This window comes from Orussus abietinus, unplaced genomic scaffold (genome assembly GCF_000612105.2).
Source record: "Orussus abietinus isolate OABI.00-Male unplaced genomic scaffold, Oabi_2.0 scaffold2, whole genome shotgun sequence".
Classification (NCBI taxonomy): domain Eukaryota; kingdom Metazoa; phylum Arthropoda; class Insecta; order Hymenoptera; family Orussidae; genus Orussus; species Orussus abietinus.
Genome location: NW_019396012.1, coordinates 1,020,078 through 1,035,843, shown reverse-complemented (window position 1 = coordinate 1,035,843; position 15,766 = coordinate 1,020,078). Strand labels below are relative to the sequence as shown.

Below are 15,766 nucleotides of genomic sequence, written 5' to 3'. Positions count from 1 at the left end.
TGTACATACTTAAATTATCGCAAGCTGGTCAGAGCAGTAAAAAATGTAAACAATGAAATCACGGTTCTCATTAAGTTCCCCAGCAGAACTCTGCACAATCGGAAAGCAGAGTACATTTGTTCGTTCATTGAGTTTCGCATCTATGATACATTAAAGATTTTGGTGTAATTTAAAAATATTCCTCGCTATTCAACAATTTTTGAAGATTATTTATGTCTACAGGTTACGAAGGTCTATAAACTATTAAGGATGATTTTACATAAGTTTTTATACTTAAATCATTGACTTCAAATTATGTGTAAATGATTGTAAAATACTTCTCTATACCTTATTTACAAAAATACAATATGCAGATCATCGTATTAAATAAATACAGTAAATAGAGTAAATAAAATGTACCTACTGTTTTTAATAATAAAATTCAACTTTCCTGTAACGAATAGAACTTATTTTACTACCCGTAAACATGTCGGTATTTATTTGGAATTATAGGATTTTTGCACAGAGTTATTAAGAAATCAATTATTCACCCAATATGATCTTTCTACGAAATTTCTCGAAACTGGAATAATACAGAGTCATTGCGTACGGTACTATATTTAATCGATTGCTTCGATGTCGTGAAACATTACCATAAGATATGACACCTGAAATTTGATTATATGCAAGACTGTAATTTCAAATGCAGCCATTACACACAGTACACATGAGTAGGCTGAATATCGATAATTCTTGAAATCGAGATAATAAAGCAATCTTTATTCAATTGCGAAAAATAGTATTGACACAATTGTTTACCATATGTACTGCGAGTGTTTTCTGGATATAAACCCGCCCGAATCTTAAACATTATACCAGAGCAGACTTGGCGGCTGGAAATCAAAAAGGGAAGAAAAATGATCTCCAAACTTCTTATACTAGCACTCTTCGGAAGCTTTGTCTTTGTAAGTACTTTACTCTTTAATGTATTTCTTGTGGGTCTGTAATAACTGAATGTATTGTCATCGCTTAATTAACGACCTTAATATTCTCTGATTTTTAGTCATTGCCAATTGTTGATAACAGCGATCAGCAGAAAACGGTTTGTGATGTAGTAAATGAAAAAGTTGAAGCTGGCAAAGAGAAATTATCGGACGTTTATGACAAAGTCAAAGAGGTAAAAATTGTATTATGATTGTAAAGTTCATGTTGGTCAAATCATTTGACAAATTATTTGTTACTTCCATATCTAGACGGCCCATGATGTAAAAGAAAAGGTTAAAGAAACTGGACAAGAAATTTATGACAAAGTCCATGATCGTGTTGAGGCTGGGAAAGACAAAATTTCTGAGACCTATGATAAAGCAAAGCAGGTATCATTATGATAAAGTCATAGAAGAAAAAATTGTATCATGATTGTTAAGTTCACATTACTCGAATCATCTGACAAATTATTTGTTACTTCTATATGTAGACAGTCCATGATGTAAAAGAAAAGGTGAAAGAAACTGGAAAAGAAATTTACGACAAAACGAAAGAGGTACTGATTTTTCTGCTCAACAATTAGATATTGTATTACTTTCATCTATTGCGGGCATATTAGATTATTTTATATTTTAGAAAGTGACTGAATTCAAGGATAAAGTCAAGGAGTCTGGCGAAAAGATTTATGACAAAGTCCATGATGGTGTTGAGGCTGGAAAAAATAAAATTTCTGAGGCCTACGATAAAACAAAGGAGGTATATTTCAATAAATAATGCGAGCACCTATAAAAATCATTTTTTTGTATACTCTGATCAGTGTTGTAATATTTTGGTATTTTTATTGAAACGTAGAAGATAAAGGAAACTGGTGAAAAAGTATACAACAAAGTGCATGAGGGAATTGAGGCTGGAAAGGATAAACTGTCTGAAGCATATGAGAAAGTTAAAGAGGTACCATTTAAGTTTTATTATTGCTAATTGTGAAGAACCTAATACTGCTATTTATTCATTATCATATAATGATAACATGAAATGTTGTAATAAGTGATGATTAATTTGATTTCTAGAAGGTAGAAGAAATTAAGCAAAAAGTTACCGATGGATATGAAGCAGCAAAAGACGAAATACATAATGAGGCTGAGAAAATAAAGGAGGTATGTAACAAATGTTACTAAATATTGTTTACTGATAAACATGTTCTTAAATTCTATATTTAATTGAAAATGTCATATTAATTTAGGGCGTTCAATTTCAGAATGTACAGGAATTGAAAGATGAGGTCAAAGAGGAGATAAAGAAAGGACAAGAAGAAGTTAAACACACTTATGAAAAAGCAACATCTGAGTAATGTCACAGTTTAACTAATTATTGGACCAAGTTCGAACAATCCTGGATAATTCTGCAGCTGCCTTTTACATTCAGCACTATAAAACAATTACTATGTAATATAAGTTTTTGAAATAAAAATAAAAAGAATATAATTTCTATTATTCTGATTATACTGAAAACTTACTCAAACCCAGTAAATATAAAATTGAAAATATATTGTTCATTTAAGATTGAAACAGTCGTTTCCTTGTCAATAGAAAACTACATGAAGTAACTGATTTTTTCCCATTAAGAACAATTAAATTTTCGTAGGTATATAACCTCTAGATATTACAGGAAATTTCATGGCTTAAGCAATTATTTAATATTTATTAGCAACACTTAGAAAACGTCAAATTAATTAGTTGCTCAAGTTTTGCTACGGCAATCGGGATTATACCAAAAAGTATACTCTAAGGTTTGTTGTACACAAATTAAAAAGAACAAAAGTATCGGACCGTTTCTTTATTACAGAAATGCCAAATTGGAGTTGAAGTAAATAAAATTTAGTTACGTCTGCTGAACTGATGCGTAACTGGCTGAGTTAGTTGAAGGCCAGAAATGCTGTTGAAGTCAAGCATCTTCAACATCTCCTTGGTATCGGCATCAACTTCAATGATATCATGGTCAAGGGCAGAAACTTCCGGTACATAGTTATCCCTGCGTTCCCTTTCCTCTTCCTGAAGTTTGATCGAGATACCACGAACTTGACTGTGTCGAAGCCTCTTCATAAGATGTGTAACATACCTGTTGTCATCCATTAAGAAGCCATAAACATCGACATTTTGAAATTAACAAAAGAAACATAGAACTAAGAAATAAAACGCATCTTACCCAGCAATTTTATTCTTCAGAGGCTTGCTTGGAATGATGGCAATCTCCTCACATATCCTCTTATTTGTATGGAAGTCAAGGGTCAACCGAGTATAATACTTCTCGATGATGTTTTTGGCGGCCTTCTTCACCGTCTTCGTTCTTACGCGACCCTAGAATATTAAATTAATGGTAAATGATTGAATTTCATTGATTACACCGTCACAAATCCAAACTTATTCCTTAAAAACACTGCCGAATAATTCGTCAACAGAGTCGGACATAACCTCTACGCCGGAAGCTTTCGTGTACTGACACCGCCAAATACTTGTGCATCAAACAATATTCTTAAATATGCAGAGCATTAATTTGTTCATGGAGTATAAAATACCGACTTCAAAAAATATCCGGCTGATTGCATCAATTTTTACAGATTAGATTTCTAAATGTCAAATAGTCTTACGAACCATGTTTGCTGCTGTACCGGAAAAGGCACCGTCGAATTCGACTACGGATTGGTTGCGCTGTCAGTGATCAACTTCCGGGGACTATTAAGACTAGTTTCCAAATGACTCCACTCAGAGAGATCTTCAAGTAAAGCAGCGCTGCTTCACAGGAACTATTTCAGGTTCAGTATCTCAATGAAACGTTAACATTCTATGAATGTTTTATGTTTTTCGCTTCTATGAAAAAAACAGAGGCAAATTTGGAAATCCTTGAATTAATCAAAACAATGATATAGACACAGCAATTACTGATCACATAAATAATATTTGGACAGGGGACGTACAATTACATACACAACAATTAAAACATGTTTAGCGATGTTTCGAAAAGACCAGCGAAGAGCTTGGACACTCCAGAGGTGAATACACTTTGGAATATTTTAAAATACAAATGTATGTTTTTTAAATATATTTAATGTATATGTCGAATCCATAGATTGACGTTCGAGAAGATGAAGAGCAAGCGATCAAGTTTCAAGAGATTATCGATCTCTTGGTCGCTGCTGGTTATTTTAGAGCACGGATAAAAGGTTTATCAAATTTTGACAAGGTTCGTTTATGAACGAGTTGATTCAACAGATTTAAATTAAAATTGTATGGTGGAAGGTTAATCAGTTTTAAGTAGCATAAAATAACACAATTGTTTAGGTGGTCGGTGGTATGACTTGGTGCATTGAATCGTGTAGCTTTGATGTGCATGTCGATCTACTTTTTCAAGAGAACCTTACCATAGGACAAAAAATGTAAGATATTTTTTTATGTATTTAGACACATTGTAAGGTTATATTTTATATATTTTTAATTATACTGTTCACAGAGCTCTAACGGAAAAAATTGTTTCTATGCTACCGAAGATGAACTGTCCTCATAGAATAGAACCTCATCAAATTCAAGGCTTGGACTGCATTCATATCTTCCCTGTTATACAAGTAAGAGTATAATTAGGTCTAAGTAGTTCTGAAATTAATAATATTCCTTTCAGTGGCTGGTGAAACGTTCTTTAGAAACAAGAGAAGAGACAGCAGATTTTGTTAGATCGTTTGCAATTAGGCAGTATGACAAAAGCCACACTTTACCAATGATAGAAGAAGGAACAGAAAAAATGAAAGATGTGACTACAAATGTCAAAATTGTTAAGGAAGTTTATCAACCTAGGCGACGTTATAAACGCAAAGATGCACCACCCAATGAAGAAATTGCCAGAATTCAAAGCACATTGCTGGAATATGGAATACCTTCTGTGTCTCTTCAACAATTGGATTCACCAACCACTGCTACAAGTACAAACACTGCTGTCGGTAATATTGCACAACCATCTGCATCTATAGAAGAATGTACAAAAGTGGAGGTGAATGTTGAGGTACAATGCTGTTCGCAAATGAATAATTTCTATTCTATTAACATTACTTTTTTCTTATAGAAGTTTATTAAGTTGTTTCCCATTTCAGAAATTAGCGAATGATCTCTTAAAGAATATGACTATCATTGATGACAATGCAGTAAGTTCAGCTTTGTTGATTTTCGCAACATTTTTATTTCTTCATATTTTAATTAGGAATATGTACATAGGGACGTCCAAGTGCCAGTGTCGTTGGAAGTATTGTTAGCATGCAGGCTAAAGAGATTGCTAAGGCTGCAGAAAAGTATGCTTCATGGAACACAGATGTAGAGGTAAATTCACTCATAAATGAAACATGTCAATTAGATGGTTATTAATCTGTGTATAATTTAATGTCCCGTTTATTTTTTAATGATTTAAGGTAAGCGGTGGCTCTGTTATGTCTGGAGCTCTGGCAGCACTGGATAAACAGAGGACAGCTTTGCAAAATAAAAGAAATAAATTGAAAAAGGAAAGAGATTCCTTGATGGAAAAAGTCTCATTGCTGACTGACAAATTAAGTAAAGTTCGGGAAGATAGTCAGACAGTAGATGAAGCCTTCCAGAAAATGAAAGAGCTAGAGACTGATGAAAATAAAATGTAAGTATTCCATTACATGTATGAAATATTATCAATGCTACTATACATATTTAAATAATCGTGAATAGATAAAGAATATGTTTATATATGACGTTTTAGCATACTAAAAGAACTGGAGGAACTCCTTTCTGTTCACGATGGTTTGAAGAGTCAAGAGCAAGCATTCCGAGAACACTGTAAAGCAGAATTGACACGCCTTCGGAACATGGTGGCCTCTGTAGTTGGAGAACCAGAAGAGGAGGAGAGTCAAGCTTCGGAATTCGAAGAGCGGAAAGAGGCTGTTGCTCAACTGAGATTACAATTAGCCAAAAGAAACAGAGCCATTGCTTCTTTAACAAGGCAATTAGATGACGTCCCTGGGCGATCCGAGCTGACACAATATCAGAGACGCTTTATGGAATTATATAATCAAGGTGCAATATTCATACCGAATGTTTCGAAAGTAATTTAAACCGGATTCGAATTTACCTGAATGTTACTTTTACAGTAGCGGCAAAGCATAAAGAAACGAAGCAGTACTATACTCTTTATAATACATTAGACGATACGAAACTCTATTTGAATAAAGAGTTATCGCTTTTAAATTCAATCCAGGAAAATTATACAGAGTAAGCATTGGTTTGAGTAATCGATAGGGAAACAAATATTTTTCTTACATTCGTTAATTTTGTCTTAAATAGAGCAATGGCATCAGCAAGTGGTAAGGACCAATTTCTTCAACAATTGGAGGCGATCGTCGCCGGTGTTAAGCGAAACAAAGCTAAAGTACGTGTAGTGAAGAGCCATAAGACCCGAAGAGTCTTCATGGACACCGGCGGAATTGATTTCTTAAACGACACGTTAACTTTTTCAGGTGGAGAAAAGGTGTATCGACGAGAAGATGAGGCGAGATTCCTTAAGTCAGCAACTGGCTTCGTTAGTGGAGCAGCAACGCAAGTACGTTGCTGCTGTCAGACAGTTAACTATTGAGTGTCGCAAGAACGAAGCTTTGCTTGCCAAGCTTCGCGGGCCGTAAGTTAATGTTAAGTACTTCATCTCTACTCGGGGAAATTGAGATTAAATGTTTAATACGAGCATAAGCAGGCAGTAATTTTTTGATAACATACCTCCGTCCAATGACCGGATACATTTTATTCCCGTTTCTTTAAGTCCCTCACAGAGGATGATCAAAGCGAGCCCTCCGGCGAGGTCTCATATATCTTTCAGAAGACGTGCGTCGCGTTTCTCATATTGTATATTTTTATTTAGACGCTATATTTTTGCCGTCGTTACGCGGTTTCGTGCAGAGGTTGCTTAATGACCCGTTCGTCAGGATACCTTAAAAAAGATACTTATAGCCCGCAAAGTACCGCAAGGGAGAAAACCTTCGACTACAAATCACGCGCGGGCGATGGAGCCGCTCCGCTTTCGCGGATCGTTCATCCTCTCTATCCTCATTAGGTGTCTCAGACGCGAAAAACGCGGATAACTCATATAGCTGGCTTTTCTCTATCCCCTCGGACCATTCAGCGATTTAGCCCCGATCCTGAGTCATAGGAGGATCAGTGCCGGATTAATGAAAACGCTCCTAGGCTGCTAATTCTCTGTCCCCCTCTGTCTATGCAGCAAAAAATATCGGCCGGAAAAAAAATTGACCGATTCGTTGGGATCCCGGACGCGAGTTCGCCAATTATTAAGTCAAAATTGGCCGAGCGGTAAATCTACAAATCGTCGGGTTAATAATTCTTTTTCACCCGGTCTTAATTAATCTCATTTCATTTTCATTCCACGAGGAGGTCCAATTACGCAGGTACAAAGCGGCCGGAGGAGAACAATGGAAGACGAATTATGAGTTAGAGCAATCGAAGGAAGAAATCTGAAATGCAACGAGCAGCCCGCCCGGAAATAGAGGTTTATTTTTTAACGAGGGGAAATCACGCGGAAAATCCGCGGTCTCTCTAAAAGGGGGATCCACCGATAAGGAAATATTTTACGGGGAATCGGGGAGTTACCATCATCTCGGTCCGTCCCGTTCGTTTTTCTCTTCCTCTGGAATCGGCGAGCTTAAACGTTACCTCGGCCGTTAATAGGGCGCCGAGGATGGGGTCGAATCGCGGGGCATCGTTCGAGGGAAATCGTCGCGATCGTTCCGGTATCTTTAATCGAGAAAGTCGTAGGTGGTGGCGTACGGTTCCGCACGGTCGGGGTAAGGCAATAACGGGGGCGGAAGCCCGAGATTTAATCTATCCCGGCTACTGGAAATTATCCAGTCAGTTTCTGAAAACGCTGCTTGAAATTTACTGCTAATGCGCTCGTTGCATTAACGATCCTCTACCCTCCTCCCCGTGGCTCCTGCGAATCCCATCCCGCTGCATCCCTCCAGCATCCCTTCTGCATCCCGCCTCCGCTAAGCGAGACGGGGTACCCAATTTTCCCCGAGACTAATAACGCGACTGGCTTCCGGCGAAGTCTTAAGGGACGAAGAAATTCCACCGCGCCGTCATCCGCCAGCCAGAAGACGGAACGGAACGGACGGGGGCCGACTTGCCTCCGAGTTTACGTGCAGAAAAACCCGACGTTCTTCCGACGCTGAAGAGACCTGACTGAGCCTGGGATTCTCATAGAAAAATTCCTCCTCGAGCCCAAAACCACCCCAGGAAGACGGAAAGGATAGTGGCCCCTTTAAACTCTGGGTCGAAATTGCCAAACGGGACGGCCAGACCGGAGGAAAACGTGAAGTATCCTGCAGAATGGAAAGAAACTATTTTTTTACTCGCATTTAATTTTCATGCGTTTCCGATTGTTTTTACGTTTAGACCGGGGATCGAGGAAGAGTAGGAGCGCAGCTCGCCCAGGACGGACCGCCAGGAATGCAGGACGAATCGCCCTATCGGCACCGTAGGTGCATCAGTGCATCGGGAATACCAAATGCAGAACGCTACTCGACTAACGAGTCGGCAAACACTGCTTCCGGTTATCCTTTGGCCCGCAACCACCAGCGTTTGCATCGGCAAGCTCGCTGCTACGTGTTTGCCCTTTGAATCCTGCGAGACTCTGATGTTCAGTCGGCGCATGGAACCAGATGAAACCGACGGACGAGTCTTTGCCGAACGGATACCTCTTAGGATTAACCAGATTAGGCGGTGCGAATCCGACCTGGCCAATTATGCGCCTCCAGAGTGTCGGGATAAGGACGCAGAGAATCGAAATCCGCGCGGTTGAGGCTGCGCCTCTCGGGATGGATTTTATTTCCCGGCGTTTGATCCGCTCTGCGGCGTTTCTTGCGGACGGCATCCTGTCCCCGGGACGCACACGGGGTGAGGACTTAATTTTGTTAATTAGATTCCATTGTGCGATGAGAAATTAATTATCGCAGCCAGCGTCGCGGTTGGATCCTCCGGTTTCGCCGCGGGATTCGACTCGTTACGGTGTGTTTGTACTCGCGCATAGCCCGCGTTAATAAGGAGCGCAAGGTCGGTACATTCCAAAGTGAATTAGCAATGTATGTCTCGTTTAACTCGGCCCGCCGGCGGTAAGAGCCGGGCCAACGAGCGGGACACCGAGGTAATCGAAGCGTGGACGAACGCGCGAGTGCACCGCCCGTTTTTCGGGCCACCTCTCGAAGCGGTACTCCTCCCTCGGCTCGACTTAAAAATGCCTCCCTTCGGCGCAATCGACTTTACATGTTCACGGTACACCAGGGATCGGTGAAAGTCTCCGGTCTCGAATTAACGGAGCCGGGGTTTTTCCCGCACTCTCCAAAGTCGGGTGAGGTGAGCCGCTCGATGGTTATTTCCTATTTCCCTGGCCGTTTTTCCTTCGCACGGGGCCAAACGCTAACCCAGAGGTTGCTTTCCCGCAGATGAGAGGCCACGTAACCGAGTACCAGGTCGCGGAAGTGACTGCCCGCAGAAGAGAAGTCATCGACGAGGGAACGAAATACGAGGGTCGCTTCCAGATCCATCTCGGGCTTAGGTCCTGCCTGTGGTGGAGGGCCGAAAGCGCTAAGCGGTTCGCTGCCAGTTATCCTTTATCAAGGATAACACCGCAAGGTCGGGGGGCTCCAAAGCGAGCCGGCGATGTAGGTCGTTTAATTTGGACGGCAAGAGGCGGCCGAGCTCGGCCGAAGCCATGATAAGCTCCTCGGATCGCTCGGGTGCGCACCGCTCTTTGGAGGTGCGCCCTCGTGGAACCGCGTGGCCCTCTTCGGGGAGCCGGGAAATGAAAATGTCCAACGCCAGCTCGAGCGTGCACCGACTCCTGCGGGATGGTATTAATTATCGCCCCGGCGACAAGGGCTCCGCTCGAATTTGGAGCGCTCTTTTGGCCGACCTCGCACCCTCTCGCTCTCGCCCGGTCTCGCGCGAGTTCCGCTCTTCCGCGGCTCCGCTTGTCCGACCGTCTTGATTTCCCCGGAGATCCGACCGGGTATATTCCTATAGGTAATAACGCGGCAACTCCGGGAACGGCGGGGTACAAGGAGCGGCCTCGTCCTAGGAACTGCGTACACATACGACCCGACTCCGGGCCGCGTTGATATGCATCGCGGGGGTGTGCGCTATCGGCACTGGGGGAGAGCAGCCACCTCGTTGGCCGGAAAACTCAGGTATAAATAGACTGTTTAAAGTCTGCCGTGTATACGGGCTAGGAATTGATTATACGAGATCATTGAATATTCGGTGCACCCGCCGATCCGGAATCAATTTTCCGGCTACTTCGTGCACTTGCCCGTGTATCTTTCGAGGGTATTAGCTTTTAGCATAATTGTAGCGAAGTCAAGTAATGGAGCTTTCCTCTACGAGGATGCAATAACGTACGGCAGTAGGAGTTTCGGCCTGCCTGGGTACTGAGCGCACACTTGCGACCTTTCTCCGCCAAGTTCGCATCAAGTTGCAGATTCTGTTTCGTGTTCCAACTCTGTTTTCCGTATTGGCCGGGTCTTCGATTAGCTTGAGAGGTTTAAGGCCAAAAAGTCATTAGCTTGTAATATCGTTAAGTGGAGATATTTTTAAAGCCGGTCGTTTGGAAACTGAATGGATCCGGCGCGGATCTGCAGGGAGGAAAGGCGCGCGAATTCGGCGACTCTCTTTAGGCGGCAGGTAATTTGGGGTAAAGGTCCGAGCTCTCGCAATTACAGGGGGCAAAATTAAGAAGGCGACCAGGAAATAGAGCGCAGTTACGAAGTTACACGGTGAACGCCCTCGGCGCGCCATTTCCGCGAAGTCCCTCCGTGTGTTCAAACGCGAGTCAAGAAGTAGTCGCAGGTGCCGTTTATTTACTCGCTTACTTTACCCTTCGGTGCAGTTACCTCGTTACAACCCCCGCCCGACCCACCCCGCCGCAATGTCATCCGAGTTTCCTCCTTCGCTAAATTTTTTCCTCTCTTCCTCCTTATTTTCAGAAGTAGTCCAGTTAATCGCCGGGGGACTGGCCCGTAAAAATCGACCGCTCGTTCCGCAAAGTCGAGGAAACGTCCGCGAGGCTTTAGAGCGTCTACACGGAGGGCGGAGCAAACGGATCCCGAAAATCATTCACCGTCGAATGGAATCCTCGTCGGACATCGGATTTCCAAATCCTTGAAATCGATGGAGGATTCTGGGTCGGATTTCCTTGTTAGTCGGGTTTCCAATTATCGGGCTCCTCGAGCCTCGACGAGTCTCAAATCTTGGCTTGGGTTCTTCACGAGTATCGGATTCGCGATAACTTTCGGGACTTTCGAAGTACCTCCGAACCAGGACCAAGAAACTAACCTTACGAGCCCGGCCACGACGATTTTCTTCTCCTTAATCTCCTCGTGAAGCACCATCGAAGAAGTATCGTAAAACACACGGGTACCGAGCCAGGGCTCTCGATCCAGTCCTTTATTCCATCGATATCTAATTTCACCCTTCATCGCAGATACCTCCTCTTCCCCTTTTCTCTTCGGGATCTCTCATAGAGTCTCCTTCCACCTAATTTCTTAAAAATACTATCTAATAAGAGTCAAGGTAATTGCAGGTAGACGAAAGAGCATTACGGCGAGGCGGGAGCGCGATCGCTGCCGGCGAGCTATGACTTTTTACCCCAAGGCTCTCTTTAAATATCCCGGCCCCCTTTTCTCCCGTATATGCCTCCGTCTCTCTCCACCGTTAAATGTCTCTTCCGGTCTTCCCTCTCTTTCTGGCAGTCCGTCTCCTTGCGCTCTTTTTCCGGGACCCCACGCGCGTCGTCGCGCCGCGGTGGGAAGCAATTTATGCGCGCGTAATCCCGCCGGATTCTCGAATTTATCGCCGCCCGGCGAATAAATTTCGCGATGACTGATTATTTCGACGCGGGCTTTTTCCCGCTCTACTTTCATCCACGGTCCCGTACCTTCGAGCCATGGCGAGCCAACAGATCCTGGGACTCTAATCTTTCTGCGCTCCGACGAGACGCTTTAGCAACTAGGATTTATCGAGGGGCGATTGATAATTCTCACGTAGCCATGACCGTTCCTCGGTCGCTGCTCGATGTTTCGATATAGACAGGACGACTCGACGCTGCGAACTGCGATGAATTTTAGCGGTTTAATTCGCGCTAGGACTTTGTACAGTACTCCAATGTAGAATATTTTAGAGCGGATGAATTCACATACGTGACTCCGGCAGCACTTCGCCGGACGTATGTAACACGCCCCCCGGAATATATTCCACGATCGTAACGAAGCCTCGTACGCTTACGTCCCGACGCCCCAATTTATCCGCCTACATTATGCCGGAACCCACGGGAACGCGAGTGCCCCCGCGTTTTCCGCGCGGCGGACCCGCGATTATGATTCGCGCGGCCGTTCGTTAGGGGCTGAAGGATTCGCGATTTTAATGACGAGTCCTCGTAACGAATCGCAGAAAGGAGCCGCGGCCTGGCCGTGTCGCTTCCCCTTAATCTCCGCTCTAATTGAACTTCGATCTGACTCCTGCATTTGAACGAAAATCGCGACTCGAGGATTTCGGCAATTAATTTCTCCCGTGGAAATTCTCGGCTTAGGACTCGGTCCTCTTATGAGTGTTAATTGGGGGTATCTTTAAATTTCAGGATGGCGAGTGGTCTAAAGCGATCGCTCTCGGACGATCTGCCGGTCCCGGATGCAGGTGAACTCTGGAACTACCTGAAAAAGATGAAAATATTTTGCTACGAGTTTTTCTACTTATTTGTTATTAATTAAAGGAATGTGCGAGGTCACGTAGACCGCAGATACCATAGAGTGGATTTGCCATCCGGTTTCACCGGTCCTTGTCTCGCCCAGGTGGTTAGGTAATGTACAGGTACCGAGATTTGGAGATTTCCCTGAAAAGCCCGAATTCGGCGGTGACATATTCATCGTGGCCACGGAGTGGAGGTCGGAAGATGGTTATACACGGACACGCGGATCCATCTCGGTCGGTGCCATTATTGCGATATTCATGAATATGGTAATTCGCCCAGTACAATGCTAATACCTGCGTACTGCTAATTCTCTCGTCTCTACCTGGTTGGCGAACAAGGAGGCCGGTACTTGCCTAAGTACCGGCGCGGCTGATCCCGGTCGGAATGTGCGAGCAGGTAAATACCAAGGTATATACGGGATTAACCGCCTAAGTATGCAGGTACATACCTACTTACGCGGGTTAAGACGCCAAGGAGTCGTGTACACGATGTACCTACCGTGTACCTCGGTACTCGGCACGCTATGTACGTCGGGGAGCAAGTACGAAGGGATCGAAGTTCCGGATCTTCCGGAGCGAAGCGACTCCGCTAACTTTTGCCCTTAATAAGACCCCTCGTGCTATAGGCATTTCAATTACCGAGCTAGTTATTTAACGTTTGACATTTGATGGCCGTTAAAGTTACCTCGTTACTGGCACGATTAATCGGTCATTCGAATCGTCTGATTTACGTCGCGTCGTGCACCTCTACGCAACTACAAGTTACTCCTACCGTTTTATTTCCCTAGTTAAAAGGCTATTCCTTTCCGCCGACTGAGTTTTATCATTACCGGAATGACATACCCGAGTTTCGAGGGTCCGTTTCACCAGGAACGTTCGACTTGGCATTAATAAATTGTAGATACGTTGAAGAGCGATCGGCGGAATTCGACAACAAATAGGGAGTGACGTTACCGACTAGCGCGGCTCTTCCAGCTTCGCCGAAGCGCCAGCAGGTGGCGCTAACGTACCCGATCAGCTGCTCCGTCGAAAGCGTCAGTCGCGGCGTCGCGCCACCCCGAAGTGTTGTGTTTGGTTTCTCCAAATTTCAAATCCCACCGAAAGGACTAATTTCTGCACTCTAACCTCGCCAAGGCCCTTCTTCTACCCAGTGAACCGAGTGTCAGTGTGCCTCAAGAACTCCAAAACGCGTCAAATCGATGCTTTCCTGCTCCAACCGGAAGGAGGTTATGTCAACTCCGCGACTCCCTTCCCCTAAATTCTGCCCTCTTATCAGCAAACATCCAAATCCGCGCAACAGTCCCAGCATTACCATCCGCTCGCAACAATCCATCCACATCTCGTTCCTCGCAATGACTTCCTAACCTACTTAACCTCAACGCCGCCCCGCGACTCAAGACGCGTCGACTCGCCGACAGCCGTTCGATGGACATAAATAATCCCGTTTCCGTGGGGCTCTTCAGTCCTCGGCGGTATACGTAACGTTTCAATTAACCCAAATAAGAGTCAAGCATCTCGAGGAAGCGCCAACCTTCGCCACGGTCCGTGTGTCGCGGTTGCGAGTTCCCTGGTCCGCCACCAGAGGCGCGCGCAGAGCCATGGAGGGGCGCAGATATGCGGGCGGCGCGCGCGGGAGAGAGAGCGCGCGAGCGGGCTTGCCCGTGCGTCGAAGCGAGACGCCCTAACCACAGCGACACCGTGACCTCTGTACGAGTGCGAGGAGGACGGACCGATGCACCGAGGCGGGTGCGAGCGAGACGCGACGAGGCGCCATTAGCCGGCCCGGCTCCCGAGCGGCAGGGGAGGGGCGGGCGCTCGGTGCGCGCGCACCCGAGAGGAGGCGAGTTTGTTTATCGCGCTGGTGAGCGGCGGCCGAGTTCAGTGCGGTGCTGACGCTTGACCCGTCGCGGTTGGACAGCTCGCCGGTGTCGGGTGGAAATCGGTGTCCTCGCGGCTCGCTCCTCTAGCCGAGGCTGACCGAGCCTGGGCTCTCGCGTGGTGCGCGTCTTTGGACCGTCGTTCGGCCCGCGGATGTCCGAGCCCGTTGCTCGTTCCCGCCGCTCTTTCCTCATCTAAGGACGACTCCGACCTCCGAGTCCCACGAGGAACATGTCACCGAGGACAGCCGACGGATAGTACGGCCCCACCAAACTCGAGAGGTTCCCCAAGGCGCTCACGAGTCGGTCGACCTGCTATCACGGTATGTCCCTTATTCCAGGTTACACGTGCCTTAAAACCAGATTTACGCTTACGTAAACGCTCTTACTCATCATCCATTAAACCCTCCCCGAATCCGTCTAACGGCTTAAAACAGGTTTACATCGTGAAGTAATCTTCAAAAGTACCTCTTGTATAAATTCACATCTATGCCGTATGACACGTACTCCTACCTTAGTATAATAAATAATTCTAAAAAAAGTATATATCGTCTGAATTTCTTTTTTTCAGGAATTCTTGTTTTTTTTTTCATTTTATTTAGATTCTGGATGTTTTAAATTGTATATTTGGTATGTTGCTGGTTATTGTATTATTGGTATATTTGTTAGATCTTATTGCGGGATTTTTCATTGGTATTTTATGAGTCTGGCCGTTCCTTTCGGTACGACGCGGTTAGTGAATCGTTTCATCGTTCATTGGTTCGTTCTCTCGGTCATCGGTTAGCTCTTCGTTGCTCGTTGACTGGTCGTCTCGCTCGCGGGCGTTCGCCGCGTCAGCTGACAGCTGACAGCTCCCGACGGGCCGCGCGCGCACCGACACTCTACTTTCTCTTCCTCCTCCTATGCTAACGGGAAACGACAAAACCTGGCGCGCCGACTTCGCGTACTTCTTTTTTTATCTTTTTTCTTTTTTTTTCCTCCCCGGACACCCGTCGAGCTTTTTCGAGGGGAAACTCCTCCGTAGGTGATCTCGAACTCGCTCCTGGACGGCTCGCCTTAACGCGCCGTCCTCGGAACGATCCCTAGGGAACTCGGAAAGGAATGGAACCTCCGCACCTCGGT

General features: G+C 44.8%; 3 protein-coding genes and 1 long non-coding RNA gene across 6 annotated transcripts in view; 3 read left to right on the top strand and 1 right to left on the bottom strand.

Annotated features, from left to right (window-relative positions):
- The first annotated feature begins 1,606 nt into the window (after window positions 1-1,606).
- Window positions 1,607-2,644, top strand: LOC105700458. Of its 2 annotated transcripts, XR_001104129.2 has the most exons (4): window positions 1,607-1,719; window positions 1,816-1,914; window positions 2,031-2,117; window positions 2,219-2,644. It is a non-coding gene; the product is annotated as an uncharacterized LOC105700458 (long non-coding RNA). The 2 variants fall into 2 exon arrangements; XR_001104128.2 differs by having other exon boundaries at window positions 2,031-2,644.
- Window positions 2,645-2,780: 136 nt separating this feature from the next.
- LOC105700457 (40S ribosomal protein S17) lies at window positions 2,781-3,688 on the bottom strand. Its single transcript, XM_012426290.2, has 3 exons — window positions 3,612-3,688; window positions 3,166-3,317; window positions 2,781-3,078 (listed from the first exon to the last, which is right to left on the bottom strand). The coding sequence occupies exons 1-3, from the start codon at window positions 3,612-3,614 to the stop codon at window positions 2,838-2,840; spliced, it is 396 nt and encodes a 131-aa protein (XP_012281713.1). The 5' UTR covers window positions 3,615-3,688; the 3' UTR covers window positions 2,781-2,837.
- A 168-nt stretch (window positions 3,689-3,856) lies between these two features.
- On the top strand, window positions 3,857-6,696 carry LOC105700464 (coiled-coil domain-containing protein 93). 2 transcript variants are annotated; one of them, XM_012426300.1, is made up of 12 exons: window positions 3,857-4,009; window positions 4,087-4,200; window positions 4,299-4,393; window positions 4,468-4,579; window positions 4,633-4,998; window positions 5,099-5,149; window positions 5,220-5,321; window positions 5,411-5,628; window positions 5,728-6,041; window positions 6,116-6,236; window positions 6,309-6,393; window positions 6,482-6,696. In XM_012426300.1, the coding sequence occupies exons 1-12, from the start codon at window positions 3,959-3,961 to the stop codon at window positions 6,641-6,643; spliced, it is 1,791 nt and encodes a 596-aa protein (XP_012281723.1). In that variant the 5' UTR covers window positions 3,857-3,958; the 3' UTR covers window positions 6,644-6,696. The 2 variants fall into 2 exon arrangements, with proteins under 2 accessions (XP_012281723.1, XP_012281722.1); XM_012426299.1 differs by having other exon boundaries at window positions 4,633-5,010.
- A 7,923-nt stretch (window positions 6,697-14,619) lies between these two features.
- LOC105700544 (furin-like protease 2) overlaps window positions 14,620-15,766 on the top strand; it is a 174,793-nt gene continuing 173,646 nt past the window's right edge. Inside the window, exon 1 of the mRNA XM_012426473.2 lies at window positions 14,620-14,967. The gene's annotated coding sequence lies outside the window, so the exon portion shown is untranslated. The remainder of the gene's footprint in view (window positions 14,968-15,766) is intronic.